The following is an 18,423-nucleotide window of genomic DNA, read 5'->3' on the forward strand; positions in this document are numbered from 1 at the left end:
ATGATCCAATGTTTACAAAAGTTGAAAATAGTCGACGAAATACTCAAACCTAGGTTCAAATTGGAAGTTTGATACCCGTGTCAAATGCACCACCATGAAACAACTATTTCTGTTTGTTTCGCCTTTAACCGCCATAAGCCAAGGTGTCCATGATATTTTGTCCAGAAGTGTACGTCTCAATCGAGACGCAGTGAGCAGTATTAAATAATACTACAAGTGATACCCCGCGCCAAGGAAGCATTTAGACATTCGTAAAATGAGTGGAAGCTGTTGAAACAGGTGCAGCTAGAAATGATAACCATTTTCGTGAACACCTGGTGTCAGCGCTAATTTTCAGCAATTCATGCATTTAATTTGCCCTTTTGCCTCTTACGGCCAATGGAATCTATTTCGGTGGTTATTCTCTGCTGACACTGTGCATCAATATTTACTTGTAATCGAAAACATCAGGTTATACAACCTCATCATATCGACTGAAAAGGTTCCACTACATAAAAAAACCATCGCATTAAAACGATTAATTAACGCATAAAATCTGAACAAACCACATTCACTGGACCATTTCATGATAACGAGAAAATGAATGAACGATAATACCACAGCGCTAACACAGATGAATGTGCAGGCTGGCTTGTTTGATGGTCGGGAATTTGCTGGATGCACCGTTCAAATACTCCGCATCGATTGTAATCACATATATCTGTTTGATCTTTTCTCGACAGATGCATAATTCCATCAGACAGACAGCAAGTCTGTATAACATGATCAGATATTGGTGAACAGACAGATTTAGTATCTCCATACTATCTTCATGACCTTTACCGTGACAAGAAGTGATGATAGAACATTTCTCAGAGAACTAGAAGATTAGAGAGAAACACGACTCCAACTTCTGGATTTTGGGATCAGTTTCTAATTGTCAAGAGAGCAGTGTTCTTATTACACGGAACTAGATTAACCCCACATTGAAGATGTTTATGACAACGCAGATCCAGTTACTACCATCGAGAAGACATCACCGAACATACAACATAGCTTTAGATGCGTATAGTATTTCCCTTGCCGTTGTTATTGGCAATTGTATGGCGCAGCGCTTGGTGTTTTGACAATATTGAAATGGACACTATCAACTCAACGACACGTCAACCTCGATTATCTCAATTATCTCGATTATCTGCTGTTTGCTTTGCTTAATGGTTACTGTATATTGTCGAAGTATTTAGATTGTCGAGTCATGAAATGATATCTTTTCTATACAGAAAATATTTCATTCAGATAGTCGTACAGGCATAACCATAAATATTTAACAATGGACATGAGTCTTTGCACTTGACCTGGATTCGAACTTATGGAATGAACGTATCTGAAACGTGTTGCCTTGCCAAAACCACCCCAAAACTATTCGACTTCATTTCATGATTTGGAATAATTGAAAAGTCATTAAAATGAAGGCTAGCCGAAATCATAATACCCACATATTTAATCTAATACGGTCGTATACAGCATCATCTAACTTGAAGACATAAATAAGTATATATTTGAGGACGATGTTGTTCTTCGTTGAAAGTTGCTGCAACTAATAATTCGCAACATCTTCATCCTCATCAGTGCACTACTTGTCTGTGTAGTTTGTGCTGCGGATGCTGGAAGAGATCAGCTTCCCTTAATAAGGCTCCTGAGAAATCACAGATTAGAGTTAAGCGCGAACAGCTTCTGAGTTATGTCGCACTACATCATTGGCACTATCATTGAGAGGCACTGGGGGACTATTTCCTGAGCCGCATCACGCAAAAGCAGATCACGACATGCGCAGTCGGTAAACATATCTGTGGGTTATACCGCAAACCACCACTTTGTTCCAGGGAAAGAAACATTCTGGCGTCAAAGACATCGTTAGTGAAGAAAGTTGGCAGTGTTCAACATGAAAAACCAAGAATGCGACGAGAAAAACACTGCTCACGGACTTCGCAAAAATAAACAATCAATCATTAGTTTCGAATAATGTATGCTTGAAAATACCACATGAAGTAGGCATTGATTCGGTAAAGCTAAATTGAGGATCGTTTGGATGAAACGAATGGTACTGATCACTACTTTTATTCGTGAAGACTAAGGACTCGAGTTAACTTTCTCATGAACATCACCTGAGACCAGACGGGGAGGTGTGACCTGGATAATTAGATGTTCCTGTACCTTGCAGGGGAGCTAATCGTTAAATAGGCACCGTTGCAGAGTTGCATCCCTTGGTGTGTCACAACATATGACGATGTGGTCAGATCATAAGAAAAGAACCTCGGACAGTAAGACAATGTAAAGCCAATCAAAATGATGCATTCTCTTTATCCTTCAGGTTAATATTATTGACCGTAGAACAGACACTATTATGAATAACAACAACCTTATATTAATTGCGCTAAGGTAATTCAGTTGACGTATTCTCGGAGAAGACTATTCTGTCCATAATCACACAACAACACTGAAATATTGGATTTCCGGACTTGTACAAGACGAATCGATAATTAACTACATTCCTACAGACATTCGTCTAAATAATTTATTATCTTTGTATTGAATATATTGTCGACGTAAATACACAGCTTTCGTAGTAAAAGTTAGAGTTGTCACGATATCTGGTTAATCTTCAATTATCAACATTGCTGTTAAACTATTTTTCTCTTTTTAGCCATGTCAATGGTTAAACGCTTAAAAGGTGTGAGTCGTCACACAGGTAGCATGACAACTGCTTAAGTAAATGTTTAGAAAGAGATGGCACTACTTGAATGTTTAAGGTCGACAAAGACGTTTGGTTTTTCGCTGGCGCCAAAGTATTGTTCTTAACGAAAGGCTGAATCACTTCAATTAGTGTCAATTTAGCGGTGAAATACCAGTCATTTAACGCAACGCCAGATGGTCAGATGTACCGTGCTAAATTGCAGTCGGAACCGAAGCAAACATAATAACATCTCTTGACCATCGTGGTGTCTGGTCACACCAAGACCATGTTGGTCAGCTGCGCATGCGTGCGAGTCAACCTATCTCGCACCAATCATTGGGTCAGAAAATGGATCACCCAACTGCAAAATTGAACGTCTCATGTTTTTGCTCTCGTGAACCTGTTATAACACCACTGGCTTCAGAAATAGACATGCACTGTTTTGAAATATATCACACATGGGCATGTGTATTTCTATAGCCGTCAGGGTATCAAAGCGAAAGAGACATTATGTATGAAGCTGGAGACTACGGATGAAAAGTGGCGGTGCTTAACAGATGATAATTTACTCGAATGGATTACGACATCAATGGAGCCGAGAATAGACATTGTTATTTCTGATATATTAGACACAAAGCCAGACTCTGTCAATACACACGGTGTTTCAAGTGAGCCGTTGGCTGCATGTACATGATCACAAGACTATGGGTATCTGTCACGCTCCTAGGATATAGACAACTCTCTGCATTCTCTAATCTCTTAAGCACTCGCAGACTTGCTGAACAAAATGTACAATCGTGATATACACCTCTTTTATGACTATCAATGATATCGACAAAATATCCATCCTCCTGATTCTAACACTTCACAGTCCTCTCGTCAACACTGGCATAGCAATGACTTTATGATACACGTTTCTTAAAGAATTAAATGCATGGATGAAAGTACCTATTCAAGTGCATTTTACTCTTCAAAGACAAACCATTTATAAGTACCTTTTATGGTTTATCAATAATTATCTGTGCCCAAACATTAGAACCTCTTGGAAATGCCCTAAATCTGTGATTGTGAGATCGATCCCTGGTTCTAGTGATTATGTTTCTGTGATGTGGGTCCTACCATTATATATCCTAAGGCTTAATGTATTAGTCGAACCTGTTACTCCGGGATTTCCCCCCACCTTAAGCAGACATGCCGTGATATATCTGTAGTGCTGTTCAATGGGGACCTAACTCATTGCCATGTATGAGTCGAAATGCTTATCCTTGTCGCGAATACATGGAGTCATCACCGATTTTCAATCCAGACCCATTAATCATTAGCGTTGACATTTATATTCACATTAATATGCAAGGGAGCTCAAGTGTTTTTTAAAGTGTACATGCCCTTGAACATACGTGATTCAAAGGAAATAGACATGAACACGACTTGATTCACGGGGGATCTACAAGACCCCCTTTCAGTAACTAATCGATATTAGGATCTTACTGAGAATAGAGTTTCTGTGACGTCAAAGACAACATTTACAATCATGTTCATTACATTTAACCCATCTAGGATTACATGCTATACGCCACACGGGCATGAGCGCCTATACACATAGAGTAACAGCTCGATGAAATATGCATTGTCCATTATAAACTGTATTTCGCAACGTCACTTGAGCGGAGGCCACATGCATACCACCTGCGGGTATGATTTATGAAGTGGTAATCAAGGTGCTCGGTGGATGAGGGCCCCTGTGGCTGCAGCTCTCAGATGGGAGACTGTGGATGGTAGATGGTTACTGTACCGGGATGCGGTTCTGGGTCATACGAACCGACGCCATCTCGGCAGTCTGGGACGTCTAGCTGTATCTGGTGCCAGGACATACAGTTTTTAGTGGACATTCTGCTTTGGTGTAATTCTGCCAGTTTCAGAACATAGATTAGACATTACATTATGTCTTATGTGTCAGTAAATAAGCTCTTTTCTTTTAGTGATGACTTTATTTCCAGATATATTTATTTCAGGTTGAGAGGACTGAATTAAATGAGCTAACGGAGTCTGATAATGATGTCTTTCTGAATTCTAAATTCCACTTTTCGTTTATACAACTGTCTCTTAAATTTGTTTTCGGTCATGTTTAATAACTTGTCTTAAAGAGATGGAACACTGGAAGCTATCGCTCACCATGTGCAATACAACATCCATCCCGATACATGAATCCACTCCACATTCGAGACTCCCGACTTCACATAGCGACACACGAGTATATTTAATGTCGAGGCATCCGAGTAAAGACTCGGACGACGCAGTTTAACAGAATCCTAACTTGTCATTACGAGGACACCGAAGACAGATAACAGTAAATCCTCACTGCAGATGCAATTTTCGATTTGTACAATACTTTGGAGAATACTGGTACTTCCAAATGTGAAATGCTTGCAGTAAAAGTGTTGGACAGAGATCGCGTCGACACGGTGGCTTCAATATGGAGTTCACTATATGCAACTGTGTCATTCGACTAACGCTTAGTCTATGAATGTATATAATTTGTATAGTAACAAACACATCAATTAACCTGAGGAATCTAGACTTTATTCATTTAGGGCTTTAGCATTGCAGGGAGGGGGTGGGTGGGTGGGTAGGCAGTAGGGAAAACAATATTCAGGGACTGCGACTCTCAGTTCGTTTCAAGTCCTAGGCAAGTGTACCATTCGTTGGATTTTCCAGTATCGCTTGACTCCAATATTCTCTGGACCCCATATTATATATATAACTACATTTTAATAAAAACAAAAGAAACCTCATTACAATTTCATTTCAAGCTCTTAATGTAACTTAAAGTCATTTTGTTTTGTATAATTTCGGCTTAGATTTTGGGATCTCTGGAGTTATAGTCACAATTCTCACAACTAAACTACTCAATCTTCCAACTTCAAAATAGCTTGTGGGTTTTACCGTTATATGCAAAAACGTTTCCTTAACTTCAAACTTGAGCTAAAACACTCCTACTTATTTTCTACAAAGGTTAAACGTCCTTTATAAAACCTAAAACACATTATTCAAATTAAAGGAGAGATTTAAAACCTAATGCATTTTTAGATACATTTGAGAAATTCGATTAAATATTTGCATAACTATTTGCAAATATTCTTTCATCTGTTCGTTATATTAAGAACACAAGAAAGTTACAAGTCGCCAGAGTGATTGATCGCTGGATTGCGCACTAAAGTGCCTTATTTAAATTGGATATAAAATACAGGCACCGAATATTTTAACATGGGAAGCTAATGCACTCGCCTATGACAAGATGGAAACATAATCTTTAAATTTGATTAATTTGAGCGGGTAATACTACAGTAAAGAAAACCTAGATCACAAGCTGCTGACAAAAAGTCTACACACACATCAAAGGCATCTACCAAGTAGACGTTTGTGTTTAGTGTTGGAGATGTAAATGAAATCATTATAAAACACACTAACAGTGGATGTATTTTGGTTAGCAAATATATACGTACTAAGAGGGTAGCATAGAGGTGAATCAGGTATATTTCTACTGAAGTTTATCGATGGAGTTGAGTTGTTGAGTTGTGATCACTTAAGGTATCATCTGTCGTTTGTTACACTGGTTGATGCTCAAACCGAGTTAGTGAGCACGCCCTTCAAACAGTATTTCGTTGTCCATGGATAAACGCCTAGATATATGCAGGTGTGTTATAATTCTGGTGAACCTTGTGTAAATTTAGTCTCGTCCCGACATGGTTGACATAATCACAACTCACTCACTCACTATCTAGTTCTGGCGAAGCCCACACAATAACATACCAGAGCCGAACAGTGTTTGGTTACTGGGACTATTGAAAAAATGCAACATATTCTAGTCTTCACAAAATGCAACATATTCTAGTCTTCACAAAATGCAACATATTCTAGTCTTCACAAAATGCAACATATTCTAGTCTTCACAAAATGCAACATATTCTAGTCTTCACAAAATGCAATATCTTCTAGTCTTCACAAAGCGCAATTACAAAAAGCAATTGCAGAATTGTTAGTCAATAAAATCTTTATACATGTTCATGGACATGACTTGGAACAGATTTTTGTCGCTTTTACAAAAAAAATAATACATTCCTGCAATTAGGGATGCAGTTCGTCATCAGGGTTGAAATAATTATTATGTGCCTCAGAGAGACACTATTGACATGTCTGAAACTACCAGATCCTAATGACGTGGCTGCATACGAGTACTTTCTAACGGTGATTTCGACCCCATAAAACCATTACCAAGGCACATATGTACACAGCCTGGTTCAGACAGACTGTAATAAGTAGCTAATTATATCATAAATTACCATGGATTAGCCACGATTAAAAAGATGCTAGCCAAGTCCACAGGGTAGGCGCCATGACATCAGGTAGTCGATGACGGATACGTGGTGTGTAATTTTGTAATGGAAATAATTGCTTTGTTAGAGATGAAATAGATGCATAAGATACCTTAAACCCATCTCCCTCTCTGACATCTATTAATCCTATGCAACCAAACAACATATATTGACGTGAACTCGACTTGTATTTTCACAGTTGGGATTATAAAATTATCTCACTTTCCTGACAATGTTATCCTAAAAAATGGAACCGCTGAAATTGCATAACCAACTTATTGAAAAAATGGAACTGCTGAAATTGCATAACCAAATTATTGAAAAAATGGAACTGCTGAAATTGCATGACAAAACTATTGAAAAAATGGAACTGCTGAAATAACATAACCTCATGTCCAAGGAACTTCCACTGCAAGCTTAATCGTTGTATCGTGAGAGAAAGAGAAGTTGTAGCAGTTAAAAGTTCATGCTTGTTTGTTACATAATACATACCAAATCTTCATGAACTAGCTCATTACTCTGTATGTCAAGAGTATCATGGATACAGCAGACAGTGAACTGAGCCTAATGGAGCATCTAATATCCCTCACAAAAGCTTGATACGATAATAATATAATCTGGATCCCTAGAATCTCTTTTAAAACAACACGAAAGCCACTACGATGGTAAGGGCTGTAACGATAGGAGTGCATTTAACATTAAGGTTACCAACTTGTACAAGCCAACGTGGTGTGGAATAACTTGTAAACTGCCGCCATTATCGTACATTATTTTGATGCCGATTTACATGATGCGTGAGTTGCATATACATCAAAACATATTCTCCTAAGAAACGATCAAAGAGATTTATTATGCCGTGACGTCCGGTTGTGGTCCTGAGACCAACAGCTCTGACACCTAACACAGGAATCCCGTCCCCACTCAGCGCCAAGTTCAACGCAAGAAATATGAAATAGACAAAAAAATCTCTCCATATTGTTTGGTCCAATATCTTACTGTTGTCGGCCAGAGGTTCAATTGAATGGCAAACCAAATGTCTATTATCTTGGACCCGTGTTTCTATGTGGATGGACAACTAACGAGTCCATAATAACATTTGTAGAGCTCTTAATATCAACCTTAAAGACGCTCAGCACAAATTATGCGCAAAACATTTTTTACCCGGTTAACCCAAACTGCCTGTGAACACTCACTGAACGAACTCACTTGTGTAAGTCGAGACCACATGTATCTCATGTGCTAATTGTGGGGCAGGACTAGTCTGTCTCACAGTCCCTGAACCACAATAATTTCCCTACTGCCAAGCCCTCTCTCTGCAGTGCTAAAGCCCTAAATAAAGCAAGTCTAGATTTCCTCTGGTCTGCCTAGGGCTCCTTTTCAATATAAATCGGCTTGTTTGTTACTATCAAAATTATATATATTCAGAGACTAAGCCTTAGTCTAGGGCAGGACTGACGTCCTAGAAACTCTCAGGAGTCAAGCTGTCAAACACGGTCACCCATCCAAGGACTCCCCGTGACCATCATGATTTCTGACCTTTGCTCTCTATGAACAAGACCATACACCAGTTTTCATGTAAGTGAAAACAAATTTCCCGAACTGTGGATTTAGTTGTCATGTATATGAAAGGTATTACTGTATATATTCTTCATTGATCATACATATATTTCATTATCCTGATGTCTAGTTTCTTATACACTACCCCAACTTCTGTACGAGACATCTAGTATCTTATACATTACTGAAATACCACATGTGATAATTAGTTTCTTACAAATTACCCGAATACTGCACGTGAAATCTAGTTTCTCGTATTTTGTTTCAAATGCATTCTTCATAGCCGACATGGTCGTTTTATACCCGAGATGGGATTTTGAAGTTACTCTGAACAAAGTCAATGTTTGTCCAGATTGAGTGTAGTGGAACAATTATCCCACACCGTGTACGCGTGGGCTTTAAATGGTCGCAATCATAATAATCAGTAACTAGGGCATACCACATGCCATACGTTAACGCCCGTCATTAAGCCACGAAACGCTGAATGTCATATATAATGTACGACAGACATTTAACATGAAATGTATATGACATGTACCATCCCTGATTGATTACACGTCTATCACTTATCTGGCGGTATATTAGTAATGATTCAGGAACATATGTTGCCTCCCCTGCAACATGATACCAGTGAAATAGACATGTACAAGGTTACGATCTCCTGTGCTCATCTAATGTAGTGCATTGTAAACATGTGCTATTACGTGTTATAGGTGGTGCGGTACATTTCACTTGATATCATCATCCACGTGTTTGAGGCGATAATTAAGAAAGACATCAAACTGAGGTGTGGGGTGAGTGAGTTTGGAGGGGTCTTAGGAAGAATGTGGGGAAAGGAGTTGCGTAAGGTGATGGAGATTTGTGGGGTGGAGGGCTGGGGGTGGTGGTGCAATTTGTGAAAGAGACTAATAACAACTGGGTGTCGTAAGTGTAGGTGGGTGGGTGGATTGGTGTGTAGAACAGGTGAGTGTAATTGGTGATAATTCTAGGGAGAAAACGAAGAGTGAGAGAGATGGTGAGAGGGGGATAGATAGAGTGAATGGAGAGAGGGGAGAGGGGTGATAGATAGAGTGAGTGGGGAGGGAGAGAGGTATTATGCAACTGTACCCGCGAACTCAGATTTCTAAAACCCGCTCGTACTAGAACAAAGTCATATGATATCAGTTAAGATAACGTAATGAATATTCGTACGATATGTTAAGACAAAAAACACAGTTATGCGTCGTGCGCGCCCCCTTCCCTCCCCACGTCATCCCAGCGCATATCCCCTTCCCTGCAGCATCCTTCAGAAGCTGCATACCACACTCGCACGTGTTCTGTAACCCGATATTACACCAGTAGTTCCATGGGGGAGACACACTGGTACACACACACATGTCGCAATGCACAGGAATCTGGTCAAGGATGAATGCTTAATGTCGAGAGTTTCGTCTCAGTCTTCATCCAACCTTCATCAGTCTCTATTGATTTATGTCCATCAGATAGTGGAACTAGTTCTTTAAAGGATAGCACCGAGTACCTTTTATATAAGTACTTACTGTAATGGATCAACAGACACTGATAGATACATCCTATATATGAGCCCTGTACAGTAAGAGGAATAGACAGGGCTAAGAGAGGGGATGTTAATGGGGCAGTTATATCATTCTATATTCCACTCAGCGTAATGATAGCACATCTCAAGGATGGTTTGAAAGTAAATATCTTAAGGTGGTGTTAATGGTTTTATGTAAATTAAATTCTACGAGGCAAGTCGAACAGTTACGTCACAACGCACTGGAACACATGCTATGACATCATCACCAATATCCGTTTTAAAGAAGTAATCTTCAGCTGTGTAAGGTTGATAGTAAATACAGCTGTTTAGCCTATCCTAAAATGAAACTTCTCACATATCTAACAATAAATTGGTCTTTAGCACACACCACAACGTTCAGTGCTGGGACCATACGCGTGCTTAGTTGCATCGTAGGATTGTACCGATAAGATCAAAACAAACACCGATCTCGGAAGTTACGGAATGCACAAATGGTTAATATTTTATTAAGCCCAGCGGTTTGTTTACATCGACTAGAGACGTGATCCCTACCTGGTTGAAATGCAAAGATAATTAAACCTGAGAACAATATAAAAACCAATGTGTCACAGTGTGGGTCCGCACTGTGTCAAACATGCAGCCATTCGTCCTACATGATTTGTATGTACTGACATAAGCTAAAACTCGTGTATCGATTGGTGTAATTTCATGTAAATGTGTTATTAGATATGAGTGACTAAAATTGCTATGGCCTATATTAGAAACATCAGCTCCATGGACTAATGACACAAACAGTGTGTTATAAGTTTTAAAACAGACAACAGTTCAATGACTTTGTCGACTGTTGACAAACACACTCAGAAGCATAGCTGATTTCAGCACGAGATTTATTAGTAAGTTGTAAACTTGAAATAATTAGACCAACATCAGATTGTTTTTGTTTTTGTAACAGAAAATACGCGAATAACATGAAGCCAAATGGGGACATAAGGAAGATATAGTCTCCCTCTGTGAATCACTTCACTATCAAGGGTGTAAAAGTGCCCTGCAGATATGGGGATAGTGATGAAAGCTTCTACTCACGTCTCGTCTCAACAGTTTTGCCGTCTGCCACAAGTCGCGAAACTTCAACCCGACAGATCCTCCAAAGGCCGGAGAAAGCTTGAACAAGGTACCTGCGGCTTGCATTGCGATACACACCTCCCGGTATTGATATAACTAGCCAGTTATTGGTACAAATTGCCACAATTTGAAAAAGAAAACCTACAACGGTACCCACAGTGGCTACTATGAGCGCTCTACGCTCGAACGAGGCCTGCGCCGCCATTTTGTAGGATCCTCAGCGTAAACCGATCTGTTAGCAGACGACAAAGGATTTGTCTGCTCGGTACGTCCGCTTAGAGGCACGGCTAGGCCAGAATTGGTAGGAAGCACGCTGGGTGAATGCAAAGGCCAGTTTGGTTCCTCGGCTGTCCGTGACAGTCATCCATTTAAAACTTATAATTCATGTTTTTCAAAATACGTCAGTTCTAGTCAAGCACCAAGCTGGGTTTTCATCGGAAGTCAATGCTGGGGTTCCTGGTTCGGTCGGCCGAGTGCATGGTCGCTCTTGTGTTTACTGTACATCGATCGGACTCGTCCACCGGAAATATGCTGCCTGATTTGCTTCACGTGAGCATGGGGAGGGTAAATTCCTCCATTCTCCAGACTGGTTACATCTTTGCATCCCCACTGACCAGATGTTGTGATATAACGGTCACACGTGCAGAAGATAACCGATGACCAGCCCAGTCCTCGTTACGGCCATATGGGTGCCAGGTATAAACCATTTAAACGTATCGATCCGCCCTCTAAGCCCTCTGTACACACACTGATACGTATCTGAGGGATGAACATACGTTGGGGGGACATTAGTAGGCGGGTTAAAGCCGATGCACTCCTACATTATTGTTAGAGTAAATCATTAATTAAATCGTTCGTGTGTGTTGATTGAAAGTACCATGACGATGTTGCAATGGATACGGTAGCTGCTGTAATGGTGTACCGGTAAAATTGAAAAGGAGAGGTATTCATACAGGCGTCATGCCTGTTTACCTATCAATTCATTTATTGAATAAAATATTGTTTAAATCAGATTGAAAAGAAATAATCACGAAAGTTATTTAACTTATATAATGACTAGTTTTATTGTACGCTTCTTTGAACAATATCACGAACCGAGCACCGATACTCTTCTTGCAGAGATTTGACAGAGGAACCAAAGGCCTCTCACAGACCCGCGATACCCGTGAAGATCCGGGTTAGAATTGATCTTCAGTAATCCATGCTTGTCGTAAGAGGCGTTTAACGGGATCGGGTGGTCAGGTTTGCTGACTTGGTTGACACACGTCATCGGTTCCCAATTGCGCAGATCGATGCTCATGCTGTTGATCACTGGATTGTCTGGTCCAGACTCGATTTATTTATAGACCGCCGCCATATAGAGCGCGGTGTTAAACAACAAACATGGCCCGCGAGGATATTTCATAAAAAACCCACCACCTTTAACTGTTCTATGGTCCATTTCTCACCCCTCCTTCTCCAACTGTTTCTCATTCTCGTTTATAGTATCCATTTCGCGTTCCTTTTTAACGTCTAGGAATAATTCCCCATCCCATCTTTAGTCCAAAAAACCCATTCGCACCCCTTTTCTGCTATACCACAGATTCTCACCACTTTTCAACACACGCATACAAGTCTCACCCCTTTTCAAACTCTAAGTTCTTTTTTACTCAAGGTTTCCTTGACAGGAATATTTTAATTATAAACACAATGAATAAACGTGGGCGCTTAGAGCCTGGCACAGTATGTCAGTATCGTCACTGTGTCAGATGAATGTGGAAGGGAAACCAAACTGGCCCTGTCGACTCGGGCACATTATATGGGAACGTTTATGAAAGATTCGACAAGGGCCAAAGGAGATCGGGACCATTGTGATGTGTTTGTCCAGAAGCTCGATATCACGAGCTAACCTTAGTTTCAGGTCTCTTTCCCATGTGACTCTGTATGTGTGTGTTTGTGTGCGTGCGTGCGTCTTAAGGCCAAAGGCCAGGGTCCCGATCCACAAATCATTCGTAAAGTTACAACCTGTCGTAATTCTATGGTTTACAATGTAGTAGCGCTACGGATGCTCTGTGTATCGGCACCCAAGAGTTCATTCCACACATAGGTACAATGTGGTTTCTAGGAACAGGCGATTCACTCACTCATTACACGAACAATACATTGTACAATTAAACATCACTTATTGCAAACATTTCCTTTTAATTACGTATTCTTCTTCTGAGGTTGTTATTTAAAAAACAGTTTGATAGTCTGAAAAGTGAATACATTTCGTATGTGTGGCTTGAGCAATACCTGATCCCTTTAATGATGAATCACACCTTCCGGTTTTGTCGATCACGTATCCCTCCACGACAAACGAACATGATGCTGCTCGGAAAAAGATATTAAATTTTGTGTGTCTAAATTTAATAAAAATATTTTCAGTACGACCTATTTCAATTTCTGCATTAAGAAACGCAGGTGCTGGACCGACAAACAAACACGAAAAATAAGAATTAAAATATTTTTGGATCAAGAAAAAGGTCGGTCTGCTTTGAAGCGAATAATTGAATATTTTCTCTGATGTTATTTTCCTTCAACAGCTCGTGTATGATTAGACTTATCACAGACCCCATGGGAACAATGCTTCAGGGAAGCATATTGATCCCAGCCAATGTACGGCATCGTTTTGATTCTATTTTAGGATCGAAAGTTGCAAAGTTTAATTATTGATGTAAACGATTGTTCCTTGGGGATGCAAAAACTACCGCCGAGTTAGCTTCAAAACTGAAACGGATAAAATAATTTCTCATCGATTAGGGGAGTCGGGTTGAGGTATTTTTGAAAAATAAATGTTATCTCCTGGATTAGGACAGATCGAGTCTTCTATTTTCAGATGCATTTGCCATGATATCATGGATTAGGAAGTTAATCTGAGTTGAGATGATGCAATTATGTAGGTCACTTTGAGACCGGGTTAGAATATTGATCTTCAGTAACCCATGCTTGTCGTAAGAGGCCACTAACGGGATCGGGTGGTCAGGCTCGCTGACTTGGTTGACACATGTCATAGGTTCCCAATTGCATAGATCGATGCTCATGCTGTTGATCACTGGATTGTCTGGTCCAGATTCGATTATTTACACACCGACGCCATATAGCTGGAATATTGCTGAATGCAGCGTTAAACAACAAACAAACAGTTTAACATATGTTATATTTGGGATTACACTGATTTAGTAACGTACAGATTCTAGTACTTTTTGGAAGCCTCGGTGGCTGAGCGGTCTAGGCGGCTGACTTTGTGTGCTGGCGATTAGGTGCCTGACTCTGAGCGTGTAGGTTCGAATCCCGGATGGGACTCAACCCCAAAAGTACTAGAATCTGTACTTTACTTTAAAGTGTAATCCCAAATATATCATATGCTGCATTTGACCAATTTCTAAAATGGCAAACAATTTGATGAAGATTGAAAGCAGGATGTGATGCTGGGTGTTTATCACGTTGTATAAACCGATACACACGGTAATATGCTGTTGTAGCGTGAAACAGAATCACGTGAATCTAGGAATCGAACCGACGATTGTAGGTTTCTGTCACGCATAAGGGACGCAACTCTGTACAGTGAATTACATGGCCGTGGAAGGGTTGACGATGAACTACTTCGAAAGAATTCTTATCACACATGTATTAGTTTCCCCAACTTTTACCGTGACGGTGGAAACAACATTTATATATATATACTGTCAAAAGTCATTCATAAATATACCCAATTGTTACGTTTACTGAAATCCTATTTCCTATGTTCTTTACTATATATTCAGCAAACGTCGACCAACATCCCTTTATCTTAATCGTCCGGGTTTCATTTTTAAATGTTTAATGCTAATTGGGGCGGTGGGGTAGTCTAGTGGTTAAAGCGTTGGCTCGTCACGCCGAAGACCCGGGTTTGATTCCCCACATCAGTACAATGTGTGAAGCCCATTTCTGATGTCCCCCGCCGTGATGTTGCTGGAATATTGCTAAAAGCGGCGTAAAACCATACTCAGTCAGTCAGTCAGTTTAATGTTAATTTGCAACCCAGCACGTCGCAGTGTGTCGTGTGTGTGTGCACGTGTGATAACTGTCCTGGAATTAGGTTGATGAATATCAGTGTCAAGAAACACTATTCCATTACCATTTTTCAACTTTTAACAATAAATCAGCATCGCTGCTGTCATTTGATAGTTGACCCTGTGTTTCGTCTTGTACCGTCACCCCGGAACTAGTTGGACACTACCAGAATGTCTGTAGCCTAGGATGATTTATCTTCTCAACGTTTCATATGACAAGCGATTAATCAAAGGGTCCTAGAACTAGGTAGCAGTAGCACTTATATTGATGGTATTACGTGTATTTGGTCCGAGTGCAGAGTGTTGTCTAGACATTGTCAGGCAAGATGTATTCTTCCGCCTGGTGAACAACACGTGACTCAATAAAATATATTTCTTCTCCTCCTCTCCCTTCTTCTTTCAGGGGACAGGGATGTCCCAGTCGTCCAAAGTGTCGCAATAACCTGTGCAGAGTTGTCTCTCTTTGGCACCTCAGAAGGCTGTCATCGTTGGTTCGAATCCCCATTCGCCTCGAGTACAGCCCTATCTATATTCATTGGTTTCATCAAGGAGGCAAACATCTACGACATGTGTCATTTCGGTTTTCATTCCAAGTAAAGGAGACACGCAGTGATATGACTCGCATACCGTCCAAAGCGGCGTTAAACCCAAATCACTCACTCACTCTTCTTTCATACTCGACTCAGTAATCTCTGTCAGCAGTACCTGGAAAGTCGTAATGAAGACGTATCCCTGCACGGTTTCGTAGCCAACGAAGTAACGCGTGCCCACATTTCGTCTCCTTTCACACAGTGAAAGAAATTTGTGTCGAAGATATAATAGTTTAATTATGGCTGGAGGAAAATGTTTAAAAGAGATATATTTATAAACAAATGTGACGGATCCATCACCGTCGGATGTGTGCAACACAGCGATAACCTTGAGAAAATACAGATACAGCTATTTTTAGACCAAAGAGACCTTCCAGAAGCTAAATCGATTTTTCCAATTTATATAATCCAAACAAACGGTGTGAGCATATTTAGGCAGACAGTAGATCTGTTACTACTGGACATTGACGATGCCTATGGGATCACTAAACAAGCCTAACGGGATCAATGGAAACACCCGTCATGAGGGTAGTACTTAGTGGGCATTTGTAACATGTCTTGGAAGGAACTTAATGTGGCGTTGCATACATCTGTCATTGGTAACATCAGTCTGACGTTTTTCCTTTTTGGAAAAATGGAAACACAGCGAAGGTTCCGGTACATGTCAATGATGAAAAGTGGAAATATTAGTAAAGTGGTGACTAAATCAGTTTGATGCCAAAGAAAATAGTCATGGTTCCGGAGCTGTTTTCCCAGACATTATCACAGTTGATTCATATTGGTACTATCTACATATCTTCCATTTCTAACCATTATACACTCTACGGCTTAATGTATTAGTAATACCCATAACTTGGGAGTGTCTTTCCACATCAAGCTGGCTTGGTGAGTTGAAGTACTGTTTCGCGGCGTTAAAGGGCCGTGTTTCATTGCTGAACCGATTCTTGTCCTAGGAGGTGATTTACGGGATGGCTTGGTTTGAATAGCTGGTATATGCACGTCGTCGTATCCATTTTAATAGATCAATGCTCGTGGTGTCAATGACAGGAATGTCTGGCCCAGAATCCGTGTATTTACAGACCGCCGCCATTATGCTGGTACAATATGCGCGTTAAACAACAAAGAAAGACACAAACAGACAAATAAATAAACACAAAACATTATTTCGGAGCAACATGATCGGACATAATCAGTTTTCAATTTGACATATATTTATGACATCACCATAAATATTGCATTAACATCTTCATTGTCCTCCAGACGTGACAATATGTAATATATATCTCGAAGGGCCTACCCTAAGATCGGCAGATCGGAATATCTGTCTGGTTAACGGATGGAAGTCCTTAGTAATTGACTTGACGTGGATTTGGCCATGCATTCACTTGGGACAGATATTTCCGCATTCCCAAACGGGGACATGTGCAAACTTAAATCTGTTGGTCTCTGGTGTTATAAAGCCAGATTATAACCGACCATTGTGATGATGTGACATGTCGAGGGCTACGTTCCGAATATGCAGCAACGTGCGATACAGGGTTGCACCCTTCAGGCCCAGGAGGCCGTTGATCGTGGTTTAAATTCCTCGATACCCTGAATATGATCCAATTCCAGTCAGCGATGTGTTGGGTTTATCAAAAAGGGATCTGTCATTGGGATCTGTCATCAAACATTACCCGACGCTCCATGATAACGTCTCAAAGAAATCATTCCTTTGGTAAAACAGAGATTAAACAGCACTATCTATAGGGCACCTGTCAACCAATACTTCGTGTGAACCATGCATGGCACAATTCGAATCAATCTAACTCTGAGCTCGCATGAAGACCACGGAACAGTAGTTCACTACAAGACAGCTGATTTTTATTTATCAATACATCTGTTATATCTTAGGACAACGTGACAAGATGCGGATCCATGCACACTCGAATGTTATCCACCATGACGTCATGAGATGATGCAGATGCCACTCCAGTGATGGAAATTAATGAATTGTTTAACACAGTCCATTTATAATCCATCGATTTTCATCAAGGGCATGGCAGGTGCTTCCTTGGGTCACGTGACTTTGAAACCGTAATTTGACGTTTGGCATTTCCACAGAACCGATTTCTTAATGACAGCTACGAGGAACCAAGTCTTATTCTAGTTGTGGGGCTATTTCTGTTGCGAAATCAATTAAGACAAACATTTTGTTTCCGAAGGCTCGTTTGCAGGACGCTTCATTGTCTGTTTGTATGGGTAAAGTTAATAATGGCATCGTGATCAGAGGCCAGTTACCAATACTACAGTGTACTTGAGAATCCCATTTTCATCTCTCCCTGTTTGTGTGCGATACACCGATAGCTAAGCCAGCAAACTGCAGCATCTGACATAACGTGGTAACACTTGAACATGAGGTTTCGATATTTTTTACCAGAAATCATGACCATTAGGACAGATGTTTTAAGATAATTTC

At 40.3% G+C, this 18,423-nt stretch overlaps 1 protein-coding gene across 2 annotated transcripts in view; it reads right to left on the bottom strand.

The window, feature by feature from the left end:
* The window catches only part of LOC124291724, a 39,768-nt gene extending 27,734 nt beyond the window's left edge, over positions 1–12,034 (bottom strand). For both annotated transcript variants that reach the window (XM_046728795.1, XM_046728794.1), the window contains exon 1: positions 11,264–12,034. In XM_046728795.1, coding sequence (XP_046584751.1) covers positions 11,264–11,507 — 244 coding nt within the window. In that variant the 5' untranslated portion in view covers positions 11,508–12,034. The remainder of the gene's footprint in view (positions 1–11,263) is intronic.
* Between the last annotated feature and the right edge of the window lie 6,389 nt (positions 12,035–18,423).

Source organism: Haliotis rubra, unplaced genomic scaffold (assembly GCF_003918875.1).
Source record: "Haliotis rubra isolate DU_JTF1 unplaced genomic scaffold, ASM391887v1 Scf5, whole genome shotgun sequence".
NCBI lineage: Eukaryota > Metazoa > Mollusca > Gastropoda > Lepetellida > Haliotidae > Haliotis > Haliotis rubra.